At 37.6% G+C, this 12,031-nt stretch overlaps 1 protein-coding gene across 1 annotated transcript in view; it reads left to right on the top strand.

Moving 5' to 3' along the window:
* Positions 1-11,542, top strand: part of LOC134351946 (uncharacterized) — a 315,363-nt gene extending 303,821 nt beyond the window's left edge. Inside the window, exons 183-188 of the mRNA XM_063058888.1 lie at positions 1,879-2,025; positions 5,597-5,730; positions 7,306-7,439; positions 9,322-9,416; positions 10,565-10,751; positions 10,850-11,542. Coding sequence (XP_062914958.1) covers positions 1,879-2,025; positions 5,597-5,730; positions 7,306-7,439; positions 9,322-9,416; positions 10,565-10,751; positions 10,850-10,953 — 801 coding nt within the window. The 3' untranslated portion in view covers positions 10,954-11,542. The remainder of the gene's footprint in view (positions 1-1,878; positions 2,026-5,596; positions 5,731-7,305; positions 7,440-9,321; positions 9,417-10,564; positions 10,752-10,849) is intronic.
* Positions 11,543-12,031: the final 489 nt, after the last annotated feature.

The raw sequence follows: 12,031 nt of genomic DNA, 5'->3' as shown, positions 1-12,031 counted from the left end.
AAAGTCCTGGGCTGCTTTCAGCATTTTAGGGTCTAGCAGCACTTGCAATTAGCACAGCTCAAGAAGTCACCTGCTACAACTTTGTGATTGATCTGAACTTCCAGCTTTATCCAGATGGGAGTACCAATCCACAATGGCAACATTTTAAACTTGTGCTGATAATTTTCAAATCATCAGATCATCTGATTGCTAGCTCAATCTTTGAGGCTGCCGGTTGTCATTGTCAGGCCTTCTTGACCTGCTGTCAAGCACCTTTTAAGTCCGTGCAGCCTCTTCTGTGGTTGGGTTTTGGTGATTCAACCAGTGACTTCTCTTGGGCTAGGCTACATAGGATGGATTAAGAATTGCCAAAGGGTAGATGTTTTTCCTGCAAGCCAACTATTTTGTATAAACTGAACATAACAGCTGTGATGCAAAGCAAATGGACTAAAGGCAGAATGGAGGATGGGTGCTGCAGAAGTTGTTTCAGAGTATCCTGAAGCAAATACAGATTACAAAGGTCCCTAGATCAAGTTTTTCTACTAAAATTCATATCGGAAGAGGAACAAGAACTAATCATTTATAAGTACTTGCATTCTGTAATGGAATACATCTGTATTCCATTGACAACAGTTCATTTTAAAAGCTCTTTGGCCAAGAATGGCAGCCCAGACAAATAACCACAAGTGGAAACAGGAAGTAAATATTAAAAAATTAATAGAGACAAAGCAAGACACTACAAAATAGTTTTTATTGACCTTTCATTGGAATTGAAACAATTGCACTGTCTTTCACTTCATGTGCTTCCTGATTAGCTGAGCAGTCCATCGTTTTATTTATTTCAGAGTTCTAGCAAATGTAGCTTTTGCATTTAGAGACAGACTAATTAAAGTGCAGGTGACCCCAACATTTTGGCCTTCCGGGTAATGGAAGTTTGCCCTTAGAGAATTCGCAAACCACAAACCACAAATCTGAGATACAGAGTTTATGGAAAAAAAGTGGATAGATAAATATATATTTTTTCTCAATTTGGGTTTCTTGACCCATGTGCAAGCAACATGGCTTTATTTTATGGAAAAATTGCTATACACACCATTATGTAGAAATACAAACCCCAACCCCATCCTATCCCCCTGCTAACGTCGAGCAGAAAGCTAAAGGCTTGACATTGCATCAGGGGCTCTGTGTCTTGACTGAAAAAGGTCTGGTCTGAGAAATAGTTCTTGTTCCAAATATTCTTTTACAGAAGAATGTAGTATACATGTTAGAAAATGACTTCATTTGTTTGTGTTAGTCTATAGTTGACTGGATGAAGGTCAGCCTATTTGATAGCATTTTCTAGTCAGTGGAAAACAACCAAAATTGACTCCAATACAACCATAGGTGGTAATACTAGAGGGTGGTCTAGAGCTGCCAAGCACAAGACCCCATACTAAATACTAGGGTCTGATCATTAGTGCTAACACAGTTTCAGCTGTCTCTGATGCTCCTTTCCCAATATTCTAATCCATTAGCTTCATAGGAGGTATGAGAATTGAAGATAATCTTCATCCTGTTACCACTAGCAACAAAAGATGCACTTTCAGCATTTAGAGTTCCTACAGACAATAGTTCCCCATCAACTATAGGACAGAATAACTTACTCAACCCCCTCTTGAGAGTTAGAGGGTGACACATTTATTTGCTTTTCTTGGGCAGCCAATGACGGTACAATTTGTTACAGGATCTTTGTGAAAGACAGAACATTGTTTAAATAGCGAGCGAAAAGTAATTGTTAACATATTGGTTTTCTTTCTAAGCTCCAATTATCCTTTGCATTGACTATTAGAAAAGATTAAAAATTTGATTCCCTAAAGCATGTATGATGACTCATCCATATTTTACATCTTTCTTAAATAGACTTATCCAAGTGGAATTCCAGAAGACAAGATTCAATTACTGGGATATATTACTTCTGTGTACACCTCTACTGATGTTAACATTTGGAATGTAACCGAACCAGAGACCCTTTCAGCTGCACTGCCAAACAGCCAGAGTGATGACGTGGTACTGTAGCATTTGTAGAAACCTGTGTATAAAATATTTATATTGAGTAATTGTCTTAGTTCAAAGCAATTGCAATGAAACCCGCATAAACTGACCTGAACTTTTTGTGGTTTGTTTTTGGATACTTTGGGGTGGGAATTTGTCTAAGTTTGATTGAGCAAGATGATAATGTAGCTCTTCCTTGTATCCCACTTCCAAAATTTACTAGCCAAGAAGGCAGTGGATTATAGTGCACAAAGTTTTCTATAGATTTGGCACAAGCAATAGAAGCCAGATGTATACTACAATGAATTATAGAATGATCAGAGGAATCTAGAATATAGCTAATTGGGCTAGCAAGAGACTGAAATTTCTTTTAGCTGCTCTTTCAACATTTAGCAGACTTGGGAATTAAAAATAAATCTAAAATTATTTTCTATAGAATCCCTTGTAAAAATTCAAAAATCTCATAGTTTGCTGATGAATTGGAGACTATTAGTATTTCCAAGATACCTTTTAAATATTAATACTTTGGAGAGAATAGAGCTTTGAAAGAGTGGGAAAAAAACTGCTTAGGAACATTAATGTGGTGACTCCATTTTGAAATTCAGCCAGGGTTACTTCAATTGCAGAATATTTCAGAAGAGTAGAATGTTTATACACGACTATGTTATACATTTAACTTCTACAACCAAGGACTAATTTCTACCTCCATAAATCACTGAAATCTTGTTTTAAATCAAATCCTACCTGTAAGGTTTCTCTGTAGAATTAGTTTTGGTGCCCTCAACTTAATTCTCAATGGTTGCAAAAATTCAGCTCAAAATTGCCAAGGGGAACAGGCCCTGAGGCCCAAAGTGACCATGTTGCATATTCTAATCCCATTTACCTGCATTAGGTCCATAGTCTTTCATTTTTTGGAAACTCAAATATCTGTCCAGATACTTAAGTGTCATGATAGTATCTGCCTCCATCACCTTTTCAGATAATGCATTCTTGACTCCAACCATCTTCTGTCTGGAGAAAAAAAAAATCTTCTAGTGGTCCTTGGATCTTCTACCCTTCACCTTAAACCTGTGCTTTTTATGTCTTAAACACCATGAGAAAAAGATTTTTACTATCTGCCCTATCTATTTCCCTCTTAATTTTATATACCTTTTGCAGGCCATTTCTTCTTCTCTGAAGGAAATTAAATCTAGCCTATCCAATTTTTCCTTGTAACTGGAAAGCTCCAATCTATGAAACATCCTGGTTAAGCTCCTCTGAATCTTTTCCAGAGCAATCACATCCATTCCACAGTGTGGCAAGCAGAACAACACTTAAGACCATTAGATATAGGAGCAGAAGTAGGCCATTCGGCCCATTGAGTCAGCTCCACCATTCAATCATGGGCTGATCTAATTCTTCCAGTTATCCCCACTCCCCTGCCTTCTCCCCATACCCTTTGATGTCCTAGCTAATCAAGAACCTATCTATCTCTGCCTTAAATACACTCAATGACTTGGCCTCTACAGCCGCTCGTGGCAACAAATTCCACAGATTTACCACCCTCTGACTAAAGTAATTTCTCCGCATCTCAGTTCTAAATGGATGGCCTCCAATCCTGAAGTCATGCCCTCTTGTTCTAGACTCCCCTACCGTGGGAAATAACTTTGCCATATCTAATCTGTTCAGGCCTTTTAACATTTGGAATGCCCTCATTCTCCTGAACACCAGGGAATACAGCCCAAGAGCTGCCAGACATTCCTCATATGGTAACCCTTTCATTCCTGGAATCGTTCTCGTGAATCTTCTCTGAACCCTCTCCAATGTCAGTATATCCTCTCTAAAATAAAATTGCACACAATACTCCAAGTGTGGTCTCACGAGTGCCTTACAGAGCCTCAACATCACATCCCTGCTCTTATATTCTATACCTCTATAAATGAATGCCAATATTACATTCGCCGCCTTCACAACCAACTCAACCTGGAGGTTAACCTTTAGGGTATCTTGCACAAGGACTCTCAAGTCCCTTTGCATCTCTGCATTTTGAATTCTCTCCCCATCTAAATAATAGTCTGCCCATTTATTCCTTCCACCAAAATGCATGACAATACACTTTCCAACGTTGTGTTTCATTTGCCACTTCTTTGCCTATTCCCCTAAACTATCTAAGTCCCTCTGCAGGCTCTCTGTTTCCTCAACACCATCCGCTTTTCCACCTATCTTTGTATCATTGGCAAATTTAGCCACAAATCCATTAATTCCGTAGTCCAAATCATTGACATATATCATAAAAAGCAGCACTCCTAACACCGACCCCCGTGGAACTCCACTGGTAACCGGCAGCCAGCCAGAATAGGATGCTCCCTGTTTTCTGCCGACCAGCCAATGCTCCACCCATGCTAGTAACTTCCCTGTAATTCCATAGGCTTTTATCTTGCTAAGCAGCCTCATGTGCAGCACCTTGTCAAAAGCCTTCTGAAAATCAAAGTACACTCCGTCTACTGCAACTCCTTTGTCTCCCCTGCTTGTAATTTCCTCAAAGAATAGCAGTAGGTTTGTCAGGCAGGATTTTCCTTTCAGGAAACCATGCTGGCTGTGGCCTATCTTGTCATGTGCCTCCAGGTACTCTGTAATCTCACCCCTAACAATCGATTCCAACAACTTCCCAACCACTGATGTCAGGCTAACAGGTCTATAGTTTCCTTTCTGCTGCCCCCACCCTTCTTAAATAGCAGAGTAACATTTGTAATTTTCCACTCATCTAGTGCAATGATTCTTGAATCTATCGATTCTTGAAAGACACTCAAGGATTGACCAACCCAATGTTTTATAAAGTTGTAACATGATGGCCCAGTTCTTGAATTCGGTGCCACAGCTAATGAAGGCAAGCATCCTATATGCTATATTTACCATCTTATTTACCTGTGCTGCCACTGTCAGGGATCTGTGGACTTGGTTCCTGAAAACAGCAGCACTCCTAGTCTCCATACTCCCGGGGGCCCTGTCATTATACCCTTTGCCTTCACCTTGCATTTGACAGGATTAATTTCCACTTGACATTGCTTTGCTCAAACTTTCCAGGTGATCTATGTCGTGCTGTAGCCTTAACCAACCTGCCTCACCACCTCCCATCAACAAAAATTAGTGTATCATCTGCACACTAACATATCATACCTCCTACGTTCATATCCAAGTTGTTAATGTACAGTATAAACATCAAAAGGTCCAAGCATCAAACTTTGTGGTTAAATCTACACTGAACAGGCTATGAATTTCCATAAAAAGAAATGGAAGTGTTCTTCTAATACAGTACAGAATGTTGCCTGGAGATTGGGTTGAAGAATCAGATTTATTGTCGCTGAGATGTTGTGAAATTTATATGGAAATAAGAGTGGCCATTAATTCTGCAATTAATTGCTGCAATAATGTCAAAAAATGGAGCTATTATTCCATACAACTTTAAAATTCAATAATTAAAAAGACCATCACATGCAAGTTTAAAAATGAAATTGGAAATTAGGTGTATTTGAATGTTAGTTTGCTATGAATTTAAAATCGTAACTGAAAATATTCTCCTTAACAAGCTTTTCTTTTTAACTTTCAGAGCAAAGCCATTGTGTCAAGATATTTAGATGCATCTGGAATAATAGATACAACTGTGCTGAACATTATAGGTGGTAGGGTGTTGTGCCTTCTTGATGAAAATCAACTAAACAAAATTAGTCCTACTGATATTAGGTAAGTGTCCTACTTTGCTCAAATCATCAAGATGCTGACTTAATTACTTGCACTTGTTACTTGGTTATCGAAATTGTCCATGTAAATCAGTTTGCATATCAAAGCATCTTATAAAACAGTGGCAACTCTCTTTTTCATTGGTTGCTCCTTACTTGGAAGAAGAAAACCAGTTACCTCTCAATCTGTATTCGACAATCACGAATAATGTTAATTACAGTACTTTGGGATATTTTTATTCATCCCCATTGAAATTTATAGCCTTTAAGGAATGGTCTAGTTACACACAACAGAATGCAAAGAGAACTGTAATATGCATTTTGATTAATATAACCACAATTAGATGTAATCACAAATAATTCAGTTAGCAAGCCACAGCTTATTGTAAACACATTTATCATGTACAGTGGATTTCGGTTAAGTAGACCAGTACCAATTATTTTTGCCCAATTAAGCGGCTGCCGCATTTAACCAGTTTCATGGAAACAGCTAAAAGTTATATTTAAAAAAAAGACTGAGAAACAAATAACGCACTTAAATGAAGTACAGAACAAATTGGAATTCTGCCAATATTACTACAGTACTATAAACTGTATTACTTCCTAATATTTATCAATGGGAGGAAGTCATCCAGCGAACTCTGCCGTATTCTTTTGATTGATTGTAAATGACCAAAATCAGTGCAGACACCTAGTGCAGATAATGGACTGCCTTCAAACAATGCTTTTCATGACTGCGTCCTCTTTCTTCATTTTCATTGTATCATTAAAGATGATTGTTGTTATCTTCAAATTCTTTGTAGTTCCTAACTTGCTGAAGTAGTGAAATTGTCTCATTTTCACGCCCAGCCGTCTCCAAGCCTGAATGCTTGAAACCGCAGTGAGCATGCTGCTTATTTCATACCTACTATCAGTGACAACAATCACTGCTTTTTGAACACAGACATATGCAACTGACATTATTTAAAAACCGTTTGCTCTAAGCACAGTGTAGTGTCTAATGGCCACGTAAGTTCATGCAACTAACTCATGAAACTGTTCAGCAACAATCTCCTACCCCAATTAAGCAGCATATTGTCCAAAATAAATGAAGGGAATCCTGGCTATTTTCTCGATTAGTCTTTGTTCTTTGAGTTGTCCAAGATAAGGTGCTGGTCTGATTAACCAATAGCTTAATTAACTGGAATCCACTGTATTTACAAAAAATATTGCCGCAATTACTTAAATATAAAATAGAATTTCTGTGATGGGAATTAGTGATGTGGTAATGTGGCGTTTGTGGGTGGGGGGGGGGAAGAGGGTTATGCTGATGGTTTCCAAGCGAACAGTAATAGTTTGGGTACTTTTTCTTTTGTTCAGCCCTTTTCCATAAGATTCTTAAGTTCTAACTTGAGACTTTATCCCTGGTGCTGCATGGTACCAGACTAGTTCCCAAATTTATTGTAAGTGCTTTTAGTAATGCTACCTTTAAATATTGCCGTTCCTGTTAAACATTCACCAGTGAATAATGTATTGGGAGATAAAACTATGATACAATTCTACATTTTTCTATCTTACGACCTTGAATTCTTTCCTCCAGCAATGCAAATCCACTGAATATTTCCTCATGTTCTCCATCAAAGAAATTAATAATTTACAGAAAAGCAAAGAGTGTGATTGAGTTACAAAACAGTGATCCAGTCATCTACTATAACCAGATGAAAACATACTTTGGTAAGTGTAACTAAGACTGGTAAATAATAGAGAAATTGTTCTGAATTATACAAACTAATCATTTGCAAGGGCTGCTAAAAATAAAATTCATGTCCCACAATTAATATAATAACAGGACTTCAGCATGTATGTTTTAAAAATATGTAATTAGTCAGAATAAGGTACAGAATAACATAGATATTCTTTTACATTTTAGTGGGAAAAAAATTTCCTGTCACCCAACATCTATGTAATTGGATAGGTATAATGATGGTGGCAGAATAAATAATAACTTAGGTGTGACAATAAGATACTGATTTTGATAAGCCATTAATTTAAATTAATATGAAAAACTGAGTGTTGTAAACCTAAACTGAACTGTAGCTTCCAAATCTCATATTTTGCTTGTAGGTTTATTTTAAATTCAGATCTTCTACATTTTAATCCCAGTCAGAAACTACCAACATGAATGTCAATGCATGTTATCAGTGTGAACATGATCATGAAAGAATCAATAGCCAAGGCCCAACCTGAGTGCTTTTCTTTCTTGGGCACCGGCCTCTGAGTGACTTTGAGACCAGGCTGCTGCTGCCATCCCATGAAGTACACTAGCTATGAGCAGTACAACCCAACTACCCTGATGGCCTTCTGACAGTCCACACTCTCACTGGATGTTTTCACTGTTTGTGTTCCTTGCTGATGATCAAAAACTTCAACAAACTTCAAAACACCACAGAGGCAATTTGAGGAGACCAATACAGAAACTGCAGAAGGGTAGGAGTTTCCTAAGCAGACAGGTGGATGAGTAGACTGAGGAGCTGCACTTCTTTCATTGTTTATACTGGACTTCTTTACGCACCTAATGCATGGATTTCAGTTCCTCAGCCCCATTCTGAATACTCCTCCAACACTTTGAGCAGTCACAGGCAAGAGTTTCCCAGTGGAGATGTTGCACTTCTTGTAGAAAACCTTTAAAATATCCTGAAAACTTTTCCTGTCTACTTGGTCATCACTTTCTGTAACAGAGCTCAGAATAGAGTGTTGGGGAGAAAACAAAATGTTCAGCATATTGAGCTGGGAGAAGATACTGATGTCAGTATTCTTACCCTTCAAGTGGATTTGCAGAATTTTGCAGGGACTGTGTTAATGGTATTTTCCAGTGCCTTTTTCAGCTGGTGTAGGTGGCCCAGGTCCGATACACACATAGAAATAGAGAGAAGTGAATGAAGCACCAGATAGTCATCCGCATGATCCAACATGACGAATGCAACAACATGACTTAAAACGGTGTGACTGCTCGTATTTTTTAATGATGTAATTGCACAAGAGGTACAGAGCAGTTTCTTTACAGCAAGATCTTTTCAGATGTACCATGCTGAGCATTCTGACAGACCGCATCACTGTCTGCTGGGGGGATGGGGGGGTGGGGTTACTGCACAGGATCAAAAGAGGCTACAGAACGTGGTAAAATTAGTCAGCTCCATCTTAGTTGGGTACTAGCCTCCATAGTATTCAAGACATCTTCGAGGATCAATGCCTCAGAAAGGTGGTGTCCATCATTTAGGACCCCCATCACCCAGGACATGTCCTCTTCTCGTTGTTACCATCAGGTAGGAGGTACAGAAGCCTGAAGGCACACACTCAGCGTTTCAGGAACAGCTTCTTCCCCTCTGCCATCCGATTCCTAAATGGACATAGATCCCATGAACACTACCTCACTTTTATGATCTCTGTTTTTGCACACTATTTTTAACTTAACTCTTTAATATACATTTGTATACTTACTGTAATACTTTTTTTCTATATTATCATGTGTTGCATTGAACTGCTGCCACTAAGTTAACAATTTTCACGACATATGCCGGTGATATTAGACCTGACACTGATTCTGACTTTCTTCTAGGTGCTGCAAATTCTGCTCACTTGCAGACTCTGGCTTCAAAGAAAATCAATATGGATCCCTCCGTATTCCTGGCTCTAAATCCTGCGGCTTTAAAAGTATGTAAAAATTAAACATTTCTATTCAACCATAAACTCACAGTAAATTCAAAATGTGTGTGTTGCTAACCCTGGTCAATACTGAGTGATAATAATTCTCATAACATTTGTTCACATTGAAATCTTTTAGCTTTAAGAAATGTAGAGTCTGGCTTTAGTGTGGAAAACTATGGTGTCAGGCTGTTGCCCCCAGCCGCACACTGGGAAGTACAATTCAACTTTTGGTGTGCACTGAGTTCACTTATCTCAACTGGGGCTGCAGATTAGATGTTGCAATTGCATGTGCATGCACACGCTCAAAGAGTGAAGAGCGAGTTATCTTGCCCTTCCTTTCAAAAACAAATGATCAACCAGTACCCATTCCGGTGTTTAAAAAATCGTATGCTTATATTGTAGGTAATAGAGGGCTGCAGCCTTTTTAAATGTAATAGTCATTGATACACGACAACCCAAGGAAAGCACTTGGGTATGATGTAAATAAAATTATGTCCACTGAAATTGTTTAAGCATTTGATTAATTGATCACTGCAAGTTTCCCCCAATGCACAAGTGAATTGATGGAGCATTTAGAAATTGGACTACTGTAAAATAGATGCTTGATGGTGGGCAAATGTCCTATTTCATGTTGTTTGACTAAAACATTTAGTATTGTAGTGAACATGCAAATGACTCGATATTTAACAAATGACTCTATTTCATTTAAAACTTCAATATACTGATTGCAATTGCATGAAAAGGTGTATCTCACAGGCTGTGATGCATAAAGAAAGGACCAAAGGCTGTGAAAGATGCTGAGGACCTTTTGAATTTACCATCCTTTACTGTTGTGGAGCTGAATCATGAGACGTATTCAAACTCAAAAGGACAAATTTTTGATCTAATATGGAAGTCAGGGGGCAGGAGGAATAGGCAGGGAAATGGAGCCAAGCACGAAACATGATCTTGTAGAATTGCAGAGCAAGTTCAAGAAGCCTGCTTCTGCTCCAATTGTTTTTGTTCCTATATATAAATGTATTCTTTTTGCCTTCCTATTCACTTTTCAAAATTTTTTTCACGTTTTAATTCTGAATTAAATTTCTAATAAATCAGTCTGAGGAGTCCAAAATTGCCGTTTCCTGAAAGTTGTGTATAATTCTTTTTCATTTCAGAAACTTAGTGCCAATGAGTTGAAAAATTTGCTTGGAATTAACCTTCCCACTGTTAAAACTTACGAAAATACCACGTTAGTCAAGACTTGGATTGCAGAACATACAGAAAGCGAAGTGCGGAGCTTGAGAATTGGTCTAACAGGAGGAAAGCCTGACCCACTGCCTTCAGGCTTAATTAATATCCCAGGTTAGTAGTGTCCACCACAGTGTTGTTGATAACTAATAGAAATGACAAAATTAGGAGGAATTCAATGGTTAAAATAACTCTTTTGTTTATTTTTCTAGTAATAGAATCATCGTCGTCATCTATCAACAGGAGCTATCTGTGGTGTTTAATTCACTCCTTCTCTATCAGTACAATAATCATTGTATTACAAGCATGGTTGTGATAGATATAGAGACTTACTCAGTAAACTAATGTCAGACTAAATTCATAATGTCTGTGTACAAGTGTATGACAATCAACTGTTAAAAACTGAATGACAACATTAACATTTACAATTAGTTTAAATGTATACAATATTTAACATACAGAGTAAATATTTTAAATTATAAATTCAGTTGCATTTAAAAGTGATTATAGGACCTCATTAATAGGTAAATTGTCAGGTCACCAAAGTATTACCAGGAAGAATAAGAAAGAATCTATTTACTGTAATGAGAGTTGTGATTTAGTATATAAGTTAATTGAGATTTAAAAAAAACTTTAATAATCATTAAAATATAGTAATGAAATACACAGTTCAGGTCAAATGTTATTTTCAGGGTTTTTTTCTATAAATTTTGATGTAAGGGCTTGTCAACAGATAGAAATACAAATATTTTTCAGTAAATAAGCAATTTATATTTAACTCAGATGGGTGTAATTATTACTTTTCTCAAACAATGAAAAAATGTGATGATTTTTAAATTAAATGGCAAACAGTAACTAAACACAATCAAATGAAATGCATATTTTGATAATAAAAACTTACATTTTCCACATTTTAACTTGTGTCTTCTTCAGTATTGGCATTAATTTCTTGTTATCCATGAATCTGTCTAAACAGGAAGTTGGCAGTAAGTGACTGGGAGTGTTGGTAAATAGTGTGTTCCTCCACAGATCTCAGTGGTGTGCCACAGGAGTCCCATTTGCAAAATGATGGATTGCTTTGTGCTTTGTTCTGACAATTAGCAAAAAAAAACAATAAGTGCGTGGCCAAAACCAGGATTGTGTACTGCAATTCAAAACAAGAAAATATGTGCAGGAGTAGGCTATCAGGTCCTAAAAGTATGATCACGGCTGAATTATGGAGGCCTTAACTTTTTTTCTGTGATGTTTCTCCAGTCTTCTGGAGCCATAAAGTACAACAGCACAGAAACAGGCCACTCAACCTATCTAATCCATGCCAGGTTATTATTCTGGCTTGTCCCATCATCCTGCACCTGGACTATAGTCCTCCATATCCCTCCCATCTCTGTACTTAA

This window comes from Mobula hypostoma, chromosome 9, assembly GCF_963921235.1.
Source record: "Mobula hypostoma chromosome 9, sMobHyp1.1, whole genome shotgun sequence".
Lineage (NCBI taxonomy): Eukaryota > Metazoa > Chordata > Chondrichthyes > Myliobatiformes > Myliobatidae > Mobula > Mobula hypostoma.
The sequence above is the reverse complement of the archived record's forward strand: the minus strand, read 5'-3'. Positions and strand labels throughout refer to the sequence as shown.